Below are 24,309 nucleotides of genomic sequence, written 5' to 3'. Positions count from 1 at the left end.
GCCCGGCCCTGCCCAGCGCAGCGCAGCCGGGCGGCGGCGAGCGGCGGCGAGCGGGGCCCCGGGCCAGCCGCTGCCGGGCCGCCAGCCGCACTCGGCCCCAGGGAGCCCGCCCGCCCTCGCCGCCGCCCTCGCCGCCGCCCTCGCCGCTGCCGGGCGCCGCTCGCCGCCGAGGACCGCGCGCCCGAGCCGCCCGCCGGAGCCCGCCCGCCGCCCCGCCATGGCGATCGCAAGGCAAGTGCTTTGTCTCTCTGCTCTCCTCTCGCTGCCGCACGCTCGCTCCCAGCCCCTGCGCTACTCCGTAGCCGAGGAGGCGCCGAGCGGCTCGCTCGTAGCCGACGTGGCCGAGGACGCGGGGCTGGCCCCGGCGCAGCTCTCGGCTCGCCGCGCCCGCCTGGCCTCGGAGGACGGCCGGCAGCGCTTGCGCTTGGACCGCGCCACCGGCCGCCTCGTCGTGGCCGAGAGGCTCGACCGGGAGGAGCTGTGCGCCCAGGCGCCCGCCTGCACGCTGCCCTTGGAGCTGCTGCTGGCCGACCCGCTGCAGTTCTTCCGCATCGAGGTGGCCGTGCGGGACGTCAACGACCACTCGCCCCGCTTCCCGGACGAGCAGATCACGCTTAGGATCCCTGAGACCAGCAACCCCGGCTCGCGTTTCCCGGTGGTGGGGGCTGAGGACCTGGATATTGGTAGCAATAGCGTCCAGTCTTACAGCATCTCTCCCGAGAACGAGTACTTTAGTGTCTCCTTTAGGAGTCAGAGTGAGGAAGAGAAATATGTGGAACTGGTTTTGGAAAAGCCCTTAGACAGAGAGGAGCAGGCAGAGATGAGTTTCAGTCTCATTGCTGTGGATGGGGGCTCTCCCCCGAGGAGTGGAACAACTCAAATCCACATTGTTGTTCTGGATGTAAACGACAACTCTCCCATCTTCACACAGAAGCTCTATGTTGGTCAGATTTTGGAAAATGCCCCCGAGGGCACCGTGGTTCTGAGGGTAATGGCAACTGATCCGGATGTGGGTACTAATGGGGACATCTCCTACCAGTTTATTGAAGAGGTTGGCCAGAGACACTTGGCATTTGAGATTGATGCCAAGAGCGGTGAAATTAAACTCAGAAAGCCTCTGGACTTTGAGACAGCACAGAAACACGAACTCAGTGTGCAAGCCACGGATGGGGGAGGCCTCTCAGCAATCTGCAAGGTATTGGTGGAGGTGCTGGATGTGAATGACAATGCACCAGAGCTGGTGGTGAGTTCCTTCAGCAGCCCCCTCCCCGAGAACGTGTCACCTGGGACAGTGGTTGCCTTCTTCTCTGTCAGGGACCGTGATGCAGGAGAAAATGGGAAGATTACCTGTGCCCTTGAGGACCAGCTGTCATTCTCCCTGCGGCCAGCCTATAAGAATTACTATGAGCTGGTGACTGTGACCACACTGGACCGGGAGGAAATGGCACGGTACATTGTAACTGTCACAGCAGCAGACGCAGGGTCACCTCCTCTCACTACCACCCAGACCTTCACGGTGGACATCTCTGATGTCAATGACAATGCACCTGTCTTCAACCAGACATCATACATCATGTATGTGCGTGAGAACAATGTCCCCACCATGCTCGTTGGAACTGTCCATGCATCAGATGTTGACATTGGGCCCAATGCCAAGGTGACTTATTCCCTGGCACCACCTCTCACCACAGAGCAGCCTCCCTGCTCCTGCATCTCTGTGAACTCTGAGAATGGGCACGTGTTTGTGCTGCGACCTCTGGACTATGAGCAGCTGAAGCAGATTGAGGTGTTGGTGATTGCCTCTGATGCAGGATCTCCTTCCCTCAGTGCCAATGTCACTGTCCACCTTGTTGTGGTGGATGAGAATGACAATGCTCCAGTGGTGCTGCATCCAGCCCAGGACAGCAGCCCAGCATCCAGTGAGCTGGTGCCCATGTCAGCTGAGGCAGGGTACCTGGTCACCAAAGTGGTGGCTATTGATGCCGACTCTGGGCAGAACTCGTGGCTGTCGTACCACCTGCTGAAGGCCAGTGACCCCGGTCTGTTTGTGGTGGGTGCCCAAAGTGGGGAGGTGCGTCTGAGGAGGCCAGTGACGGAGAGAGACACTGTGAAGCAGAATCTCATCATCCTGGTGCGAGACAATGGGCAGCCACCACTGTCGGCCACAGCAGCACTGAGTGCACTTTTGCTCAATGACTTCTCAGATGTGCGCCTACCACACAGCAGCCTGGACACAGAGGAGGAGGGCAACTCCCTGACAACCTATTTAGTCATTTCCCTGGTCTTTGTCTCACTGCTTTTCCTCGCATCCATTTCAACCTTCATCGCTTTCAAGTTTTGCAAGAGAAAGGAGCTGAAGGATGGACATGTGCTTTATGCTACCAGCAACTTTCCGAGTAGCCTGGCTGATGCAGCCTCTGCAGGGACCCTGCCCCATCCCTACTGCTACGAGATCAACCTCACAACCGGCTCGGGCAACAGTGAGTTCAAGTTCCTGAAGCCCATCCTGCCCAGCCTGCCACCACAGCACTGTGCCCTGGGCGGGGACACTGATGGTGAACAGGATTTTCCCGAAGGCCCTCTCACCACTGAGGATGTGGCACCAGAGAACTCAGGGATGCTCTCTGCGGAACAGTTCAATAGTCTTTCCTTTAACTAGCATAGAGTCAGCACAGCCAGAGGCTTCGGGCCTTGTGATAAGAAATGCTCCAGGGTATAACCTGTGGCAATGGTTTCCCTAGAGTTAATCTGCCTTTACAATTGGCATCAATTTTCCTACCCTGAAATTACCAAAATCAGAAGACAACGTCTCTCCTCCAAAACACTAAAAAAACCGAAAGAAGCTAAAGTCTCCTTAATTATGATGATAAAATATTTCAGCTCTATTACAGGCATTTCTTAGATGCTTTCAGAGTGGGCTTCATATCACTTGCTGTTGGCCAAGGTCATGGATCTCTTTTTCTGTGGTGTATTTCAATAGCAAGGTCCTTGCTAGAAATGCATGTAGCCTTCATTCTGGGTCAGAAAAGCAAGAAATTTCTGAGTATTGTGATAGAAGGTGATGCATGCATGGAGCTGTTTCTGCTCTGGGTTCTGGATGTTTCTGCATCTGAGATGCATGGACTCTGTGTGTTTTGCCTTGTGATGTCTCTGTCTTTCTGTCCAGCCATTGTGTGACTGCATACGCTGCAAAAGTCTGCGAAGGGAAGCAGGAGGGCGCTCGCATGCACACATTGAGGTGCACAGCATTCCAGGTCCGCAGGCAAGAGTGACATGTTGAGCCTTAGTTATGCTGTCTCATCTTGCATAGTGAAGAGCAGGAAAGGGTACGAGATATTCCTTTGACCTATATGGGTGGTGTGGGTATGCTGCCTCCTTGGGATTGCCTTGGAAATACGTAGCATGGCCTTGTTGGAATGGAATGGAATGGCAAAGCTGAAGTCCTTACATGCTTTTACACGACCTTTCACCAGCTTCATTGTTGTCCTCTGAAAGCAGACCTGATCTGATTTTGTGGGTTTGTGTTACAGCTTTGGCAATTTTGGATTTGCTCTTTCTCCTTCCACTGTCTGAAGCTGTGTAGATTCGTAGAATCATTTACTTTGGAAAAAATCCTTGAGAGTAAAGATTCCAACTGTTAACGTTGCACAACCTACTCCACCACTACGTATGTCCCTATATCCACCCAGGGCCATGTTCAGGGACGGTGCCTCAGCCACTTCCCTGGGCAGCCTGTGCCAATGCTTGACAGCCCTTTTGGTGTTACAAAATCCTTTGCAGAAGGGTTAACTCTACTCACTGTAACCGCAGAGCCTGCTGGCAGCACCAACTTGCTGCTGCTGGTGAGAAAGTCACCTAAGAGCAAGAAGTCTGCGTGTGAACATCTTTTACTATGGCACCAGTAATGAGGAACAGAATTGTTCATTTGCAGGAAGGTCCTAAAAGGGCTTGAATGACTGAAGCAGGTGGGACTCTTTCTTTCTATGACCAAGATCTGCATGGCTGCAGTCCTGCCTGGAGCGATTCTATTCATCGTTCTCAGCATTTAAAGGGATTAAATAGGGATTTCCTTGGAAATATATCAGCAGTAACGATGTTGAGATGGAAGAGGATGGAATGGAATAGAATAGAGTAGAATACTTTAGTTGGAAGGGAGATATAAGGATCATCTAAGTCCAACTGCCTGAGCACTTCAGGGCTGACAAAATGTTAAACAATATTTTCCTTGTTGGACAGCTGGAATACCTCTGGCCAGCTTCATTAGATGATCTAGAATGGTCCTGCTGTAACATTTGCAGGCTCCTTCAGTACTCTGTGAGGGCCCCCATCAGGCCAAATGGATTTGTGAATATTCAGCTGATACAGCTGATCTCTGACAATTTCAGCATCCATGAAGGAAAAGTCACTGTTCCCACCCTCATGGTCCTCCACCTCAGTGGACTAGGCAGCCCAGGGTTAGGTGACCATCTTCAACAAGTATCAATCCAAATTTTCTTAGACAGCGTTCTACTATAAACATATTGAAAATGTCTGTCTTGGTGCCTGACACAGCACTGGCCAGTTTTGCCTCTAACTGAGCTTTGGCCTATGGTGTGTTCTCCCTGCATACACAAGCCACAGGTCTGCAATCTTCCTGCAACGTCTCATCTTGCTTCCAGAGATGATAGAATTTATTTCTCCGCTTGAGCTCCACGAGATTCCTGTAGGGCCCAGATGGACTTCTGCCCCTCTTGCTTGGCTTTTGGCACAGTGGCGTAGCCTGTTCATTGGCTGTAAGTGTAGAGTTGTGAAAACATGTTTGTTGTCTTTGTGTGGAGAGTGAGGAAACACCAGGAATTGCTTCAAAGGATTTTGTCTGAAGGTAGCATGGAGATGAACTTGGAAACAGGCCATTGGGTTTACTCTTGTCATTGTTGTTCTGAGTTGAGAGGCTTCTTGTAGTAAGTGGAAAGCTGTCCCACTATGATTTTCTGGGTTTGTGTTACAGCATTTGCTTTCTCCCTTTGGCCCTTTCTCTTTCTACTTTGTGAACTGTGTTTGAGCTTTATCTTGCCAATTCCTCTTAAGAGGGACTGTAACCTCATGTATAGTAAGAAAATGTTTGACTGGCAGAGAGTATTTGGAAACCCTCTCACAGTGTTGTGCTGTAGTTATGAACTGTACAGTTGTAATCTGGGACAGCTTTGTGTGTAAAAGTGAAATAAAGAGAACACGTGTATGCCTTGTGTGGAGACAGTAGTCTGTGGGGTTGTTCATTCTGGGAAAGCTCTGTGAATATTTTTCAAAAACTTTTTTCCTTCTATTGTCCCTTGGTTGAATTAAGGTTGAGCAGGGGCCTTTCTTCAGTTTGGAGACACATTCGGTAGAGCATTCAGGAAAGTTGTGGGAACAGGGATTTGCTGTCAGGCCTCTGTGGCTCTTCCAGGCACTGAGCTTCTGGCTGTAACAGGGCTAAGTTAGATCCAGGTCAGGGGGACCTGGTCCCTCCTCGAAGAGTGGCCTTGGGTGTGCAAAGGCCCTGCAAATCAGTAAGGTTGAGGAGTGAAATTTCCAACTCTTTTGACAGCTCTGGTTGTGGATGTAACTGTTTGTTTTTTCAACACCAAATGTTTTGATGCTAAATATTTAGAGGTGTGGATATCACAAAGACAACAGACATCTTCCTTTTGCGTCATCAGGAGGTGGGCATTTGGTGGGTGAAAACTGTAGCCAGGAAGAGGCTTTGCTGTCAGGAAATGTAGAGGACTGGAGCTGTGCCTTCTGCAAGGCCCCCATAAAAAGATAAGTCCTGAACCTGGTCTGATGAAGTGATTCTGAGCAGAAGACCATTGTATGTGGAGAACTGAGTGATCTACAGTCCAATTAATGTGGAAAGGCACAGACCTTTGCTGTGCTGTGTTGTGCTCCAAAATCCCCGGTCAGCAGCAGAAACTCAGCCAGCTCACTGGAACCATGGAACCTGCAGGCAGCACCCACTTGCTGCTAGAGAGAAAGCCACATGTGAACAAGAGCTCTACCTCCAAACTTCTTTTAGTGTGACAGCTGAAGTGAGGAGTAGAATCAAGTTCTTGCATGAAAGTCTTAAAATGGCTTGAATGACTGAAACGGGGTCAATCTTTCTTTTCTTTGATGGGGGTCTGCATGGCTGCTGTGCACCTGCCACCACGGCACTGTGCCCTGGGCGGAGACGCTGATGGTGAACAGGATTTTCCCCAAGGCCCTCTCACTGCTGAGGATGTGCTACCAGAGAACACAGGGATGCTCTCTGGGGAAGACTTCAATAGTCTTTCCTTTAACTAGGATGGAATCCGCACAGCCAAAAGCTTCAGGCTTATTGACAGGATGGGATCTCTGGCTATTTTTCCTGCACAGTTCATCTGCATTGGAAACTGCCTTCATTGGTTCTCCTCAAATTCTATCTCAGAAAAAATATTTTCTCCTCCTCAAAACAACAATCGAAACAAAAGGCACCCTCAGTCACTTAATAATGTTTCAGAGGTTTTATACCCATGTGTGACTCCTCCAAAAATATATTTACTTCCAGTGCTCCCAGCCTAGTTCTTGTGTCACTTGCTGTTGTTCAAAGTTGTGGGCCTCTTATTCTGTGTTGTAATACAATGGGAAGGTCGGGCTGACAAATTAAATCCTCACTGAAATGCATGTAGTGGTCATTCTGGTCAGGAAATTTCTTCACTATGAGAGTGATGAGGCACAGCAACAGGTTGCCCAGGGAAATTGTGGCTCCCCCATCCCTGGATGTGCTTTGAACAGGTTGAATGGGGCCTTGGGCAGCGTGATCTACTGGGACATGTCCCTGCCCATGGTAGGGAAGTTGGAACTAGATGATCTTTAAGGTCCCTTCCAACCCAAAGTATTCTATGATTCTATGAAATCAAGGGAGTTGTGAGTACTGTGTTACAACATGGTTCGTGCATAGAGCTGTTTCTTCTCTGGGTTCAGGATGTCTCTGTCTGAGATATGTGGGTTGTGTGTGTTTTGCATTCTGGTCACTCTGTCTGTCTGTACAGCCCTTGTGTGACTGTATACACTGCACAAAGGCTGCCCAGGAAGCAGGGGGCTGATCATTTCCAGGCATTGTGGTGCACAGCATTGCAGCTCAGCTCGCAAGATAGACACTTAGAGCCTTTGTGTACAGAAGTCTCATCTTCTCTGGGGGAGGGCTGTATTTGGCACGAGGTCTTCCTTGGTCTCGTAAGAGAGTTGTATCCTTGGAATTTCCTTGGAAATATGCCATCATTAATGATGGTGGAATGGGATGGGACCGAATAGAATGTTTTAGTTGGAGGGGACCTGCCAATATCCTCTTAGACCAACTGCTTGAACCTCCCCTGAGGCAGCTTTGAAACATTCCCCCATGTCCTGTTGTTTGATGTGAGAGGGAAGAGATCACCCCCTCCTTCTCTCAGACTCCTTTTCTCCAAACTAGGCAGACCCTCAGTCCTTAGGTGCTCCTCACAGAACATTCCTTGCAGACCCATCACCAGCCTTGTAGCTGCCCTCTGGAAGCATTCCAGTAACTTAACATCCTTCATAAATGGTGGGGCCCAGAACTGCACACAGGACTCAAGGTGAGGCTGCACCAAGACTGAATTGAGCTGGAGACTCTCTTGACTGGCTGGTTATTCTGTGTTTATGCTTCCCAGGATGTGGTTTGCCCTTTTGTCTGTCATTATGAAATATATTTAACCAAACTGGCCCTAGAATTGAACCCTGAGAACACCACTGCTGAGCAGTCACCAGGTAGATGTAGCCCAAGTAACTACACAGCTTTGAATCATAGAATCATAGAATAACCAGGCTGGAAGAGACCCACTGGATCATCGAGTCCAACCATTCCTATCAAACACTGAACCATGTCCCTTAGCACCTTGTCCACCCGTGCATTAAACCCCTCCAGGGAAGGTGACTCAACCACCTCCCTGGGCAGCCTGTTCCAGTGCCCAATGACCCTTTCTGTGAAGAATTTTTTCCTAATGTCCAGCCTAAACCTCCGCTGGTGGAGCTTGAGGCCATTCCCTCTTGTCCTGTCCCCTGTCACTTCGGAGAAGAGGCCAGCACCCTCCTCTCTACCACCTCCTTTCAGGTAGTTTGAGAGCAATGAAGTCTCCCCTCAGCCTCCTCTTCTCCAGGCTAAACAACTCCAGCTCTCTCAGCCGCTCCTCGTAAGCGGAGCCCTGCAATTCAGGCAGTTCATGTCATAGTTGGACACAATTTCAAGAAGATTGCTGGAACAGTATAACAAATGTTAATACAATCCAAAAATACAAAATCCACTGACCATCCCAGATGCACGAGCCAGGTGATGTAGAAGGACATTGAATTGATTTAAAGAGACTTTGCCCTGGTGAACAAGTTGATTGTGCCTGACAAGTGCATTATTCGTTAAATGACTTTCAATAGTACTCAGTCCTTGTTGGACAGGTGGAATAGCTCTGGCCAGCTTCCAGTCAGCAGGGACCTATCAAATCCCTTAAAATCTTCAGTAGATGATCTAGAGGGGTCCTACTGTAACATCCGCAAGCTCCTTCAGTACTCTGTGAGGGCCCCCATCAGGCCAAATGGACTTGTGAATATTCAGCGGATACAGCTGTTCTCTGACAATTTCAGCGTCCATGAAGGAAAAGTCGCTGTTCCCACCCTCATGGTCCTCCAACACAGTGGACTGGGCAGCCTAAGGTCAGGTGACTGTCTTCAACAAGTATCAATCCATTCTTTTCTTTAGAACTCCTTCTGCTATAAACAAATTGAAAAAGTCTTTCTCGGTGACTGACACAGCACTGGTGAATTTTGCCTCTAACTGAGCTTTGGTCTATGGTGTGTTCTCCCTGCATACACAAGCCACAGGTCTGCAATCTTCCTGCAAAGCCTGATCTTGCTTCTAGAGAAGATAGCATTTATTTCCCGACTTGAGCTCTTTAAGGAGTTCCCTGTAGTCCAGATGGACTTCTGCTCCTCTTGCTTGGCTTTTGGCACAGTGGCATTGCCTGTTCATAGACTGTAAGTGTAGAGTTGTGAAAACACATTCATTGTCTTTTGGTGCAGCAATTGCTTTCTCCTTTTTACTGTTTCTCCTTCTAATTTGTGGACTGTGTTTGAGCATTGTCTTGCCAATTCCTCTTAAGAAGGACTGTCCCCCCATCTATAATAAGGGAATGTTTGAGTGGCAGAGAATATTTGGGAACACTCCCACAGTGTTGTGCTGCAGTTTTGAACTGTACTCTTGTAATCTGGAACAGCTTTGTGTGTAAAAGTGAAATAAACAGAACACATGAATGCCGCGTGTGGAGACAGCAGTATTTGTGGAGTGTTCATTCTTGGAAAGGTCTGTGAATATTTTTCAAAAGGCTGGGACCTTTTTTCTCCTGTTACCCTTGGCTGAATTAAGGTTTAGCAGGGGCATTTCTTCAGTTTGGAGACACAGCCAGTAGATAATTCAGGAAAATGTTGGGGAACAGGGATTTGCTGTCAGGCCTCTGTGGCTCTTCTGAGCACTGAGCTTCTGATGGGGCCTAGTTAGATCCAGGTCAGGGGAACCTGGTTGCTCCTCAAAGAGTGGCCTTGGGTGTGCAAAGGCCCCGCAAATCAGTAAGGTTGAGGAGTGAAATTTCCAACTCTTCTGACAGCTCTGGCTGTGGATGACAACTGTTTGTTTTTTCAGCACAAAGTGTTTTGATTCTAAATATTTTCAGCCATTGATTTCACAAAGACAACAGACATTTTCCTTTCAGGAGGTGCTTGGGGGTCACCAGGAGGTGGGCATTTGGTGGGTGAAAACTGCAGTCAGGAGGAGGCTTTGCTGTCAGGAAGTGCAGAGGACTGGATCTGTGCCTTCTGCAAGGCCCCCATAAAAATATAGGTCCTGAGCCAGGGCTGGTGTATTGATTCTGAGCAGAAGACCATTGTACATGGAGAACTGAGTGATCCACAATCCAATTAATGTGGAAAGGCACAGACCTTTGCTGTGCTGTGTTGTGCTAGAAAATCCCTGGTCAGCAGGAGAAACTCAGCCAGCTCACTGGAACCATGGAACCTGCAGGCAGCACCCACTTGCTGCTGAAGAGAAGGCCACATTTGAACAAGAGGTCTACCTCCAAACTTCTTTTAGCATGACAGCCGAAGTGAGGAGTAGAATCACTTTCCTGCATGAAAGTCTTAAAATGGCTTGAATGACTGAAACGGGGGCAATCTATCTTTTCTTTGATGGGGGTCTGCATGGCTGCTGTGTATGGCTGGAGCCCTGTCTGAAGTAACTGCCCAGAGTTTTCCTCATCTACAGGGACAGAGTGGTATCTATGCAGATCTCCAATAGCATGAGCAACAATGAATGAGGAGTGAATGACATCTGTCTCTCTCAGTCTCACTGAGACCCCGAGGAACCAGCACTTCTTGGTCTAAGTCAGCTGCTTCTGGGATCATTTCATCTGGAGGGTCCAGGTGTCTGATGCAGTTCCTAACCAGATGGTTTATTATGTTTATTACCATGTGAGAGGGGGAATGTTGAGGCCCTCCAATACAGGAAACAACACACTGCTGAGCTTCCCGAGGTGCTCGTCAGAGTAGGATGTGTGGGTGGGTAGGACTTGTGTGAGAGACTACCCTGAATGAGTGCTGTGGGATAGTCTCCTGTTACAGCTGGAGAGATCATCTGAGAGTTGATGCAGTGTGGTGAGGATTGGAGCTGGAGACGGTGTGGGAGTCCAATGTGTGGGTGCAGCTGGAGATTGTGTATGAAAATTACAACATGCCACAGGTGCTGCACCCGCCATCGGTGGGCACAGGCTTGGCGGTGTCAGGCATGGATCTAGCATCACCATCATGGGAGCCCGGCTCGCTGGTGGCCAAGGTGGTGACGGTGGATGCAGGTCAGAACACTTGTCTGTTGTATGAGCTGTGGAAGTTGATGGAGCTGACTAGCTTCCAGAGATGACATGATACTTTTTTCTCTTTGAAGTCTATCAGGAGTTCCCTGTTGGGCTCAGCTGGTCTTCTCTGCTTGCTTGAGTTATGACACAGCAGCATAGACTGTGAGTGTAGAGAACAGTGAAACCACTTTCATGGTTGTCACATCCCAATGGAGACAGAGTAGGACTCAGGACTGCACTTAAACAGCTTATTACCTATAATGCTACAATTCTATGTCAAGAGTATGAGCTCAAGTCTAGACCAATATTAATATCCTCTAGAGGTTTGTGAGAGGCTCTACGACCTGTCCAGAGTTCAGTGATAAAGTCTTTATAGATGTTTCCACAAAGTTCCTGCGAGTGGAGCTTCTGCAGACTCTCTCATGTATGGACTCAAAGAACTGCAGAATCATAGCTCAGGCCACTTCCAACACACAAAACGTATAGTTTCTACATTTATATTCCATCAAAATACAACATATGTTGTTTTCTATTCACAAATCTTAGTACTTCTGCATTAAGGATGGCGTCCCAGACTTTGTTCTGTGCTTATGGTGTAACTCTGCTATATGTGATATGCGGGGGCGGGGGATACTCAGGAGCCAGTTTGGTCATCCTGATCGGCAAATGGGTGGTGAGACCTAATGGACCCCTCACTCTCCCATATCCCCTCGGTTTCCCCATGTTAGTGCCTCCCAGGTGCAATCTTGAACTCTCCCTTTTACCGAGTTTGATCCTGCCTCTAATGATCACATAGTGAACTTTACACATTCCTTCAATCCCCCTAAAACAGGTCATAATCCATCTGCATTTTTCTGTGAGATCCTTTGTGATGATCAAGTATAATCTCTTCTCCTTCCCTTTCTCATTTACAAATTGCTGGTTGTACCTCTTGAGATTGTCTTGAATGGTGCCTTTAATGGACCATCACTCAGTGTTCTTCGATATTTAGCCTTTGCTGTTTCCTCCGTTAGCTCCTGATCGTTAGCGTTTGAGTATCTGGGCGTTTAATTTGTGACCTCTCCTCTTTGATTCCTTGCATTTTATGCTAAGTCTCTGTGTTCATGAATCGTTACCCAGGTGATGGAGTTCGAGCTTGTTCTCCTATAGAAGCAGTTTTGTGTCCTTTGGGCGAGGTGTGATCCACAATGCGAAGAAAACAGAATGAGGATGTTGTGTCCTAGAGCAGCAGTGTCATTCTGGGCTGGTGGTGAGCGAAGGTGATGGGGAAGCATTTCCTTATAGAAACTTTCCCCTCTGGCACCAGCTCTCACATCCTATAGAGGTTCTTCTCGGACCCGCCCCACTCGCTAAGGGTCCTGTGCTGATGAACAAGCTTAGAAGAGGAGGAACAAGCCCTCAATGTGTCCCGTGGAAGTGGAGGATCTTGCACTGCCCACTCAGAGGAAAACCCCGAGCTGCGGATGAGGAGCTGGCGTTTAGGAGCCGGGCAGTGCTGCCCAGAGCCGCGCTCTGTCTGCGGGGAGGGAGCTGCTTCCTAGCAAAGAGAGAGCGTTCCCACTGCGCCTTTTGGCTCCGGTGGGCACGGGGAGCGCAGCCTCCAGCAGCAAAGGCCGGGCTGGCGGCTCTGCCGCGGCTGAGCAGCAGAGGAAATATTCCCCCGTGCGACGCTGGGTGGGGGTGTTGGCCGCGAACCGGCGGGTTCCTGTGCCCGCCCCGGCTTTGCAGGCACCGGCGGAGAGAAAGAGCCGCGGGAGCCGCTCGGGAAGGGCGGCGGCACACGGAGTCGGGGAGCTCGGGGGCTTTCAGGCCCCTCAGCCCGGGATTGCTGACCAAATCCGCCTCGGACGCGGCTGGACGATGCTGGGAACGACGGAGGACGGGGAATGGCTTTTGTGGCGAGTGCGAGCGAGTGGGAGACGGAGCGGAGAGCAGCAGAGGCGAGTGATCTTGTTGCTTGTGTGCGTTTGCGTGTGTCAGAGCGGGGCCGAACCCCTCCGCTATTCCCTGGCGGAGGAGATGGAGAGGGAGTCGTTTGTGGGCAATATTGCAGAGGACCTGGGGCTTTCTCCGAGCCAGCTGGCGGCTCGCAAGGCGCGCGTTGTGTCCGAGGGGAACGAGCGGCTTTTCCACCTCAATCGAAACACGGGAGCGCTGACGGCAAAGGAGTCTCTGGACCGAGAGGAGATGTGTCCGAGGAGAGACACCTGCACCGTCTTCTTTAAGATAGTCTTTGAAAATCCCTTGGAGCTGATCCGAGGGGAGTTGGAGGTTCTTGACGTGAACGACAACTCTCCCGTCTTCCCGGAGAAGGAGGTGGTTTTAGAGATTCCCGAAACGACATCTCCTGGGTCCCGTTTCCCTCTGCAAAGTGCCAGGGACAGGGACGTGGGCAGCAACGGATTGCAGAACTACAGTCTCGGGACAAATTCGCATTTCTCCCTCGATTTCGGAACAGGGAATGATGAAGTTAGATACCTGGAACTGGTCTTAGAACGGCACCTGGACCGGGAAGAGCAGCCGCAGCTGAGTCTACTCCTCATCGCCACAGATGGTGGCTCCCCACCGAGGTCGGGAACTGCTCAGGTGCGGATTATCGTGGTGGATGCTAATGACAACACCCCGGTCTTCAGTCGGGAGGTCTACGAGGTGCAACTGGCCGAGAACAGCCCCCCGGGGCAGCTGGTGCTCAGAGTCGCGGCCGCGGATCCCGACGAAGGGTCCAACGGGAAAGTGCGATACAGCTTCACCGAAACATCAGAGGGGTCCCGGCAGCTCTTCCAGCTGAACCCTGACACCGGGGAGATCCGGGTGGCGGGAAACGTCGACTTCGAGGAAGCGGAACGCCACGAGTTGGCGGTGAGAGCCACCGACGGCGGGAGCCTGTCTGCGCATTGCAAAGTGCGGGTGGAGGTGCTGGACGTGAACGACAACGCCCCGGAGATAACGCTCACCTCCCAGTCGGTCTCCATTCCCGAGGACGCGCCGCCCCGCACCGTGGTGGCCCTGTTGAGCGTGCGGGACCGCGACTCCGGCGACAACGGCAGGACGGAGTGCTCCATCGACGGGGACTCGCCCTTCATGCTGACGGGCGGCGGGGATGAGTACTACGAGCTGAGGACGACGGCGGCGCTGGACAGGGAGAGGGCGGCAGAGTATAACGTGACGGTGAGAGCCGCGGACCGGGGCAGGAGGCGGCTGAGCTCCCGGGCGAGCCTGCGGGTGCAGGTGTCGGACGTGAACGACAACGCGCCCGAGTTCACGCAGGCGGTTTACACGGCGTCGGTGTCGGAGAACGAGGGCCCCATGGTCCGCATCGGCAGCGTGAGCGCCACGGACGCCGACGCGGGAGCGAACGGGCGCGTGAGATACGCGCTGGTGCGGCAGGAGGGCGCGGAGCAGCCCGCGGTGTCGGTGAACGCCGAGAGCGGCGCCGTTTTCCTGCTGCGGCCGCTGGACTACGAGCAGGTGCGCGCCTTGGAGGTGGCGGTGCGCGCTGCCGACGGCGGCTCGCCGCCGCTGAGCGCCCAGGCGGTGCTGCGCGTGGTGGTGCGCGACGAGAACGACAACGCGCCCGTGGTGCTGCACCCGCCCGCCGAGAGCAGCGGCGCGGCGGCGGGCGAGCTGGTGCCGCGCTCGGCCGAGGCGGGGTACCTGGTGGCCAAGGTGGTGGCGGTGGACGCGGGGCAGAACGCGTGGCTGTCGTACGAGCTGTGGAAGGCGACGGAGCCGGGGCTGTTCCGCGTGGGGCCGCACAGCGGCGAGGTGCGCACGGCGCGGGCCGTGGCGGAGCGGGACGCGCCCCGGCACAGGCTCGTCGTGCTGGTGCGAGACCGCGGGCGGCCGCCGCGCTCCGCCACCGCCACCCTCGGCATCGCCCTGGTCGGCGGCTTCTCCGACGCCCATCTGCGGGGCGCCGAGGAGGCGCCGGCCGCCGAGCCCGAGGGGCCGCTCACCCTCTCCCTCACCGTCTGCCTGGCCTGCGTGTCCGCCCTCTTCCTGGCCACGGCGGGGGCCGCCGTGGCGGCCAAGGTGCGGCGGGCCCGGCGCAGCGCGGCCGAGAGCTTGCCCGCCTTCCCGCAGTCCGCCCCGCCGAGCAGCGCGGGCTCCCTGCCCCGCAGCTCCGTCTACGACGTCTGCTTCGCCGCCGGCAGCCTCGACGGCGACTTGCGCTTCCTCGGGCCCCTCCTGCCCTGCTTCCCCGCCGGGCTGCCCCCCGGCCCGGCCGAGCAGCGGAGCTCGCTCTGCTCCACGGAGGCGGCCAACCTCGGCGACGACGGCGACCGGGCTGCAGAGGTGAGGGACCTGCCCGGGCCGGGGCGAGGCGGGGAGCGGGGAGGGAGCAGCGCGGGGGGCGCGGGGTGTCGCTCACGTGGGGATTCTCGGTGTTGTGGCTCCTCTCGGTGTTGTAGAGTTGTCCTTAGAGTCAGCTTTAGTTTGTCCCAGCTGAGGTCAGAGCCCCACCGATTTGTCCCAAATTCTCTGTCTCTGGACAGAGGAGAGTAACATCCTCCATGCAGCAGTGTCCCACGGGTCCTCTCAGCCCCTCGCTCTTCTTGCCTCCCTTCAACGCCCAAATGACAGCCTGCGCTCTCCGTTCTTGCAGGACAGAGCTCCCATCTCCGCAGACACGGCTCGCAGACGTGCGGAAGCAGCTTGCACTGCAAACAGGGGGAAGGAGCTCCATGGCAATTCTGATGCAAACCCTTGGCTCCCCACTCAGTAAACGAGGGGAAAGGCGAGCGTGTCTGTCGTCCCTGGACAGCGTCCTCCCAGGGAAAACACCGAAAAAAGGACAGGGAAGAGCAAGGTTTCTCTGTGAGAGAGCAAACCCATTCTCCTCTTCAGTATTGTTTTCTTCATATAAATGTTGTGTAATTGTGACATGGACGGAGGACGAGGACTGTGTTGCATGTTGACTACCCCGAGACTCAGTGCATGACTATGAGAGCATTATTACTTCTCAATGTTAAGTGTAATACTGAAACCTGGAAGCATATCTTCAAGATAGCTTTTTCCTACATCACCTTTTCTGAGTTTATTTTTCTTCTGAGAGCATTCTGGAATCGTGTCTCCAGTCACTGCACTCCGTTATAACCGATTTAATTAGAAACTACTGACACCGGCACTCTCCGCACATTTGACCAGGAGTTCGCTGGTTCCTCAAACTGTAAAGCGTGGGCTTTGAGCAATGTATTTGTTTTCTTTTATTAGGTAAAGTGCAAGATAACATTTCCGGCTTGTTGAGTATAAAGTAGTAGAGAATTGAAAGTGCTGTTTGTCATTTTACAGTGAAACAGGCTTTTACACTCTGCTTGACGAACTCTAGAAGACAGAGCGTAGAGCAGCTTTCTGTTTTCTTCTTTCATTAATCGGTAATGGGCTATAAAGTGTATGTGATATTTCCTGTCGCTCGCACATTTAAGCAATCAAATGCCTGAAGTCAATTAACCCAATAAAACCCACCTTGCAACTCCCTCGTGTGTGTGTGTTGTGTGTGTGATCACTAGTCAGTCTCCAAGCAGGATTTCAGGAATCTGTCGATGCATTTGGAGGGGATTTTATGCAGGGGAAAAAGCGTGATCTGAGGTCAGCTCTCGGTGCAATGAGAGGAGCAGCGCGAGTCTCCGCGAGAGGGAAGGGCACCGAAGAGCAGAATTTCGAGACTCAGGGCGTGCATTGTGGAGTAGACTTTATGCAGGGGAAATCAGAGCGACTTGGACATCCTCTGAAGGCAGAGAAGGGTGGAGGGCGATTTTCTGTGGGAAGCAGAGGTCCGAGACATGCTGCTTAAAGCGCCTCCGAGCAGTCTCTCTCTTTGGAATCGGGAGGAACAATCCCGGTGCATTTCAGAAAAAAATTGCCCTTTGCCATGGGACACATTTCTGGCAATGTTTATGCCAGCTTCTAGTTTAGAGAGTGTCTGAGAGCTGCTGCTGCGGGCCTCCTAGGAGGATCAGGCTCGTCTCAGCTGCCCTCCAAGTCCTCACTTCTCGCGCTCCTCTGCATCCAGCTCTGAGCGTTTCCCTTAGATCAAGCCTATCAATGTAAAGGAGGAGGGCAGCTGGACCTCGACCTGGTTCTCAAAACCGTAGAGGTTAAGGAACAGTGGGGAGTAACGGCCCCACCGCCTGGTTTTCTTCATATAGGTGTTCTATAATTGTGACATGGATGGAGGGCGAGGACTGTGTTGCATGTTGATACCTCATAGATTCCGTGCATGACTGTGAGAGCGTTATTACTTGTGGAGACATTTTACAGAGAAGAAGGCCTTGCTGCTGTGGGCCTAGTTGATACCGAGCAACCCCGAGAAGTCCCTGAAACAGAGACAGTCTTCTGATAAAGAAAAGCCAGCTGAAAGGAATACAAGAGCTAGTTCGGTGGAATCAGGTACGAACTGACAGAAAAACAACGTATGAGAACTATCAACTTAGTCAGTTTTTGTCTAACTTGTTTTTTTTAGCATGCGCGGTAGTTTAGCCAATAATATAGGTTTGTGGCCACTTACCTTTAGCTAATAATACACTGTGGATACCCCCGTGGGCACCCGGTTATGTAACCAAAAAGGGCTATAAAGAAACATCTAAGTCAATAAAATGTCTTCAATACATCTGGTTGAAGTCCGTGGCTTCAATCCCCTCAATTACTTCTAAATATTAAGGGAAATACTGAAACCTGGATGCTCATCTTTAAGATAGCTTTTTCCTACATCACCTTTTCTGTGTTTATTTTTCTTCAGTGGTACCTTGAATGGTACCTTTTCTTGAATGATACCTTGAATACACATCGCTGAGTGTCCTTAGATCCCTGGGCTTTGCTGCTGTCTCCGTTAGCTCCGGACCGTTAGCGTTTGTGTATCCGGGGCTCTAATTAGTGACCTCCCTGTGCGCTTCGCTGCCTTTTATCTCCCAGCCCTGCGGCGCCGCCTCCTCCCCCCGGGGCAGGAGCTCAGCCCGGTCGCTGAGCACAAAGCCCTCTGGAGCCCTTGCAAGGCCGCCGGGTGCGGCGAGCGGAGCGCGGAGCGTGTGTCTCGGCGAGAGGGAAGCGCGGTGGCGGTGGCGGGAGGCGCAGTCCCGCCGCGGCCCGCAGGGGGGAGCTCCCGGCCAAGGCGGCGCCGAGCGGCTGCGGGCGGGGAGGCGCCCGAGCCCGGCCCGGCCCTGCCCAGCGCAGCGCAGCCGGGCGGCGGCGAGCGGCGGCGAGCGGGGCCCCGGGCCAGCCGCTGCCGGGCCGCCAGCCGCACTCGGCCCCAGGGAGCCCGCCCGCCCTCGCCGCCGCCCTCGCCGCCGCCCTCGCCGCTGCCGGGCGCCGCTCGCCGCCGAGGACCGCGCGCCCGAGCCGCCCGCCGGAGCCCGCCCGCCGCCCCGCCATGGCGATCGCAAGGCAAGTGCTTTGTCTCTCTGCTCTCCTCTCGCTGCCGCACGCTCGCTCCCAGCCCCTGCGCTACTCCGTAGCCGAGGAGGCGCCGAGCGGCTCGCTCGTAGCCGACGTGGCCGAGGACGCGGGGCTGGCCCCGGCGCAGCTCTCGGCTCGCCGCGCCCGCCTGGCCTCGGAGGACGGCCGGCAGCGCTTGCGCTTGGACCGCGCCACCGGCCGCCTCGTCGTGGCCGAGAGGCTCGACCGGGAGGAGCTGTGCGCCCAGGCGCCCGCCTGCACGCTGCCCTTGGAGCTGCTGCTGGCCGACCCGCTGCAGTTCTTCCGCATCGAGGTGGCCGTGCGGGACGTCAACGACCACTCGCCCCGCTTCCCGGACGAGCAGATCACGCTTAGGATCCCTGAGACCAGCAACCCCGGCTCGCGTTTCCCTTTAATGGGGGCTCGGGACCTGGATATTGGTAGCAACAGTGTCCAGTCTTACAGCATCTCTCCCGAGAACGAGTACTTTTCTGTCTCCTTTGGGAGTCAGAGTGAGGAAGAGAAACATGTGGATTTGGTTTTGGAAAAGCCTCTAGACAGAGAGGAGCAGGCAGAGATGAGTTTCAGTCTCATTGCTGTGGACGGGGGCTCTCCCCCGAGGAGTGGAACATCTCAGATCCACGTCGTTGTTTTAGATGTAAATGATAATGCTCCCATCTTCACACAGAAGCTCTATGTCGGTCAGGTTTTGGAAAATGCCCCCGAGGGCACCGTGGTTCTGAGTGTGCTGGCAACTGATCAGGATGCAGGTTCTAATGCGGACATCTCCTACCAGTTTAGGCAAGAGGTGGACCAGAGCGAATCAGTTTTAGAGATTGACCCCGTGAGTGGTGAAATTAAACTCGCAAAGCCTCTGGACTTTGAGGTGGCTCAGAGATATGAGCTCAGTGTTCGGGCAACAGATGGTGGGGGCCTCTCAGCAATCTGCAAGGTATTGGTGGAGGTTCTGGATGTGAATGACAATGCACCAGAGCTGGTGGTGAGTTCCTTCAGCAGCCCCCTCCCTGAGAATGCGTTACCTGGGACAGTGGTTGCCTTCTTCTCTGTCAGGGACCGTGATTCTGGAGCCAACGGGAAGGTCACCTGTGCCCTTGAGGACCAGCTGTCATTCTCCCTGCGGCCAGCCTATAAGAATTACTATGAGCTGGTGACTGTGACCACAGTGGACAGGGAGGAGACCTCACGGTACATCCTGACTGTCACAGCAGCAGATGCGGGGTCACCTCCTCTCACCACCACCCAGACCTTCACCGTGGACATCTCTGATGTCAACGACAATGCACCTGTCTTCAACCAGACATCATACACCATGTACGTGCATGAAAACAATGTCCCCACTGTTCTTGTTGGAACCGTGTATGCCTCAGATGCTGACATAGGACCCAATGCCAAGGTGACCTATTCCATGGCACCAGCTCACCCCACAGGGCAGCCTCCCTGTTCCTGCATTTCTGTGAATTCTGAGAATGGGCACGTGTTTGTGCTGCGACCTCTGGACTACGAGCAGCTGAAGCAGGTTGAGGTCTTGGTGATTGCCTCTGATGCAGGATCTCCTCCCCTCAGTGCCAACGTCACTGTCCACCTCCTTGTGGTGGATGAGAATGACAATGCTCCACTGGTGCTGCATCCAGCCCAGGACAGCAGCCCAGCATCCAGCGAGCTGGTGCCCATGTCGGCTGAGGCGGGGTACCTGCTCACCAAAGTGGTGGCTGTTGATGCCGACTCTGGGCAGAACTCATGGCTCTCGTACCACCTGCTGAAGGCCAGTGACCCCGGTCTGTTTGTGGTGGGTGCCCAAAGTGGGGAAGTGCGTCTGAGGAGGCCAGTGACGGAGAGAGACACTGTGAAGCAGAAGCTCATCATCCTGGTGCGAGACAATGGGCGACCACCGCTGTCGGCCACAGCAACACTGAGTGCACTTCTGCTCAATGACTTCTCAGATGTGCGTCTACCACATGGCAGCCCGGACATGGAGGATGAAGAAGACTCTCTGACAGTCTATTTAATCATTTCCTTGGTCTTTGTCTCGTTGCTCTTTCTCGCATCCATGGTAACCTTCATCGCTTGCAAAGTGTGCAAGAGAAAGGAGCTGAAGGATAGACGTGTGCTTTATGCTGCCAGCAACTTTCCAAGCAGCCTGGCTGATGCAGCCTCTACAGGGACCCTGCCCCATCCCTATTGCTACGAGATCAACCTCACAACCGGCTCGGGCAACAGTGAGTTCAAGTTCCTGAAGCCCATCCTGCCCAGCCTGCCACCACAGCACTGTGCCCTGGGCAGAGACACTGATGGTGAACAGGATTTTCCACATGGTCCTCTCACCACTGCGGATGTGGCACCAGAGAATGCAGGGATGCTCTCTGGGGAACAGTTCAATAGTCTTTCCCTTAACTAGCACGGAGTCAGCACAGGCAGAGGCTTCAGGCCCTGGTGATAGGAAGCACTCCAGGCTATAACCTGTGGCAATGGTTTCCCTAGAGTTAATCTGCCTTTACAGTTGGCATCATTTTTCCCACCCTGTAGTTACTGATATTAGCAGAAAAATTGCCTCTCCTCCAAAACTCAAAAAAACCTCAAAAAGCTAAAATCTCCTTAATTATGATGATAAAATATTTCAGCTCTATTACAGGCGTTTCCTAGATGCTTTCAGATTGGGCTTCATTCCATTGCTACCACTGTAGGTCAAGGTCATCAATCTCTTTCTGTGCTGTAACGTACTGGCAAGGTCCTTGCTGAAATGCGTGTAGCCCTCATTCTGAGTCAGGAAAGCAAGAAATTTGTGAGTATTGTGTTACAAGGTGATGCGTGCATGGAGCTGTTTCTGCTCTGGGTTCTGGATGCCTCTGCCTCTGAGATGCATGAAATCTGTGTTTTGCCTTCTGGTGTCTCTGTCTTTCTGTCCAGCCATTGTGTGACTGCATAGCTGCATAAAGGCTGCCAAGGGAAGCAGGAGGGTGCTCCCATGCACACATTGTGGTGCACAGAATTCCAGCGCAGCAGGCAAGAGTGACATGTTGAGCTCAACTACATGTTGAGTAGTGCTGTCTCATCTTCAGTAGTAAAGTGCACGAGATCTTCCTTTGACCCATAGTCAAAGTGTGGGTGGGCTGCCTCCTTGGGATTGCCTTAGAAATATGTATCATAGTGGTTTTGGTATTGATGGAATGGCAAAGCTGAAGTCCTTATATGCTTCTACAGGACATTCCTTTCAGAGCTTTCACCAGTTTCACTGCTGTCCGCTGGAAGCAGACCTGGTCTGTTTTTCTGGATTTGTGTTACAGCATTTGTATTTTTGGTTTTACCCTTTCTCCTTCTACTCTCTGAACTGTGTTTGACCATTGTCTTGTGGATTCCTCTGAAGAAGGACTCTCACCCCTCTATTATAATGGATAGTTTAGCTGGCATGGAATGCTTGGAAGAACTGCTTGTACTGCAGTTATCAACTGTACCATTGTAAACCAGGATATTGTTGTGTGCAAAAGTGAAATAAAGGGAACACCCGAATGCCTGTATGGAGACTGGGGTCTTTGTAGAGATGTTCCTTCTGGGAAAGGTCTGTGAATGTTTTTCAAAGGCTGAGCACTGTTTTCTCCTGTTGTCCCTTGGCTGATATAGAGTTGATTCGGTCCATTTCTTCTGTTTGGAGATGTGCCTGATAGAGCCTTGAGGGAACCTGTGTGGAGCAATGATTTGTTGGCAAGGCTCTGTGGGTCTTCAGGGCACTGAGCTTCTGGCTGTGACAGGGCCCCATTATATCCAGGTCAGGGGAACCTTGACCCTCCCCTAACAGGAGCCCGGGGTGTGCAAAGGCCTCTTCATAGCTGTGACCTTTATGAATGAAATTCCCAACTGTCCTGACTGCTGTGTCTGGTGATGGCACTGGTGAGATGTTGGAGCACAAATTGTTTGTGGCGCTTAAGGCGTAGGAGTTTCAGAAGATGGATGGCACAAAAGGAGCATACTTGTTCCTTTGGGGCAGTATTTGGGAGAGTGTCAGGATGTGGGCATTTGGTGATGAAAAACTGCTACCAGGAAGAGGGAAATGAGAGGACTACAGCCATCCCTTCTGCCAAGGTTCTGAGAAAACCTAAGTCCTGAGGGCAGGCTGCTGTAGTGAAGACCATTGTACAGTGAATAGTAAATGATTTCTTGTCCATTTAACCTGTGTAGATTCATAGAATCATTAAGGTTGGAAAAGATCCTAGAGAGCAAAGATTCCAACCGTTAACCTAACACGACCAATTCCACCACTACATATGTCCTTATGTCCACTCAGGGCCATGTCCAGGGACGGTGCCACAGCCACTTCCCTGGGAAGCCTGTGCCAATACTTGACAGCCCTTTCGGTGTCGCAAAATCCTTTGCAGAAGGGTTAACTCAACTCACTGTAACCGCAGAGCCTGTAGGCAACACCAACTTGCTGCTGGTGGTGAGAAAGTCACCTAATAGCAAGAAGGCTGTGTGTGAACATCGTTTACTATGGCACCAGAAATGAGGAATAGAATTGTTTATTTGCAGGAATGTCCTAAAAAGGCTTGAATGGCTGAAGCAGGGGCACTCTTCCTTTTCTATGACCAAGATCCGTGTGGCTGCTGTGCATGGCTGCAGTCCTGCCTGGAGCGATTCTACTCATCGCTCTCAGCATTTAAAGGGATTAAATAGGGATTTCCTTGGAAATATATCAGCAGTAATGGTGTTGAGATGGAAGAGGATGGAATGGAATAGAATAGAGTAGAATACTTTAGTTGGAAGGGATCTACAAGGATCATCTGCCAAATCCAACTGCCTGAGCACTTCAGGGCTGACAAAATGTTAAACAATATTTCCCTTGTTGGACAGCTGGAATAACTCTGGCCAGCTTCAGTAGGTGATCTAGAGGGGTCCTGCTTTAACATTTGCAGGCTCCTTCAGTACTCTGTGAGGGCCCCCATCAGGCCAAATGCACCTGAGAATATTCAGCTGATACAGCTGATCTCTGACAATGTCAGCATCCATGAAGGAAAAGTCACTGTTCCCACTCTCATGGTCCTCTACCTCAGTGGACTGGGCAGCCCAGGCTTAGGTGACCATCTTCAACAAGCATCAATCCAAATTTTCTTAGACAGCGTTCTACTATAAACATATTGAAAAAGTCTGTCTTGGTGTCTGACACAGCACTGGCCAGTTTTGCCTCTAAATGAGCTTTGGCCTATGATGTGTTCTCCCTGCATACACAAGCCACAGGTCTGCAATCTTCCTGCAAAGCCTGATCCTGTTTCCAGAGATGATAGAATTTATTTCTCCACTTGAGCTCCACAAGATTCCTGTAGGGCCCAGATGGACTTCTGCCCCTCTTGCTTGGCTTTTGGCACAGTGGCGTTGCCTGTTCATTGGCTGAAAGTGTAGAGTTGTGAAAACATGTTTGTTGTCTTTGTGTGGAGAGTGAGGAAGCACCAGGAATTGTTTCAAAGGGTTTTGTCTGCAGGTAGCATGGAGATGAACTTGGAAACAGGCCATTGGGTTTCGTCTTGTCATTGTTGTTTTGAATTGAGAGGCTTCTTGTAGTAAGTGGAAAGCTGTCCCACTATGATATTCCGGGTTTGTGTTAGAGCATTTGCTTTCTCCCTTTGGCCCTTTCTCTTTCTACTTTGTGAACTGTGTTTGAGCATTGTCTTGCCAATTCCTCTTAAGAAGGACTGTAACCTCATGTATAGTAAGAAAATGTTTGACTGGCAGAGAGTATTTGGAAACCCTCTCACAGCGTTGTGCCGCAGTTATGAACTGTACTGTTGTAATCTGGGACGGCTTTGTGTGTAAAAGTGAAATAAAGAGAACACATGTATGCCTTGTGTGGAGACAGTAGTCTGTGGGGATGTTCATTCTGGGAAAGCTCTGTGAATATTTTTCAAAAACCTTTTTCCTTCTATTTCTCCCTTGGCTGAATTAAGGTTGAGCAGGGGCATTTCTTCAGTTTGGAGTCACATTCGGTAGAGCATTCAGGAAAGTTGTGGGAACAGGGATTTGTTGTCAGGCC

The 24,309-nt window shown here is 52.2% G+C and overlaps 1 protein-coding gene across 1 annotated transcript; it reads left to right on the top strand.

The window, feature by feature from the left end:
* The first annotated feature begins 217 nt into the window (after positions 1 to 217).
* Positions 218 to 20,691, top strand: LOC138727215 (protocadherin beta-15-like). Its single transcript, XM_069869504.1, has 2 exons — positions 218 to 1,207; positions 19,240 to 20,691. The coding sequence occupies exons 1-2, from the start codon at positions 218 to 220 to the stop codon at positions 20,689 to 20,691; spliced, it is 2,442 nt and encodes an 813-aa protein (XP_069725605.1).
* The last annotated feature ends 3,618 nt before the right edge of the window (positions 20,692 to 24,309 follow it).

Source organism: Phaenicophaeus curvirostris, chromosome 15 (genome assembly GCF_032191515.1).
Source record: "Phaenicophaeus curvirostris isolate KB17595 chromosome 15, BPBGC_Pcur_1.0, whole genome shotgun sequence".
Lineage (NCBI taxonomy): Eukaryota > Metazoa > Chordata > Aves > Cuculiformes > Cuculidae > Phaenicophaeus > Phaenicophaeus curvirostris.
Note: the sequence above shows the minus strand (reverse complement) of the source record. Positions and strands in the feature narration are given on the sequence as shown.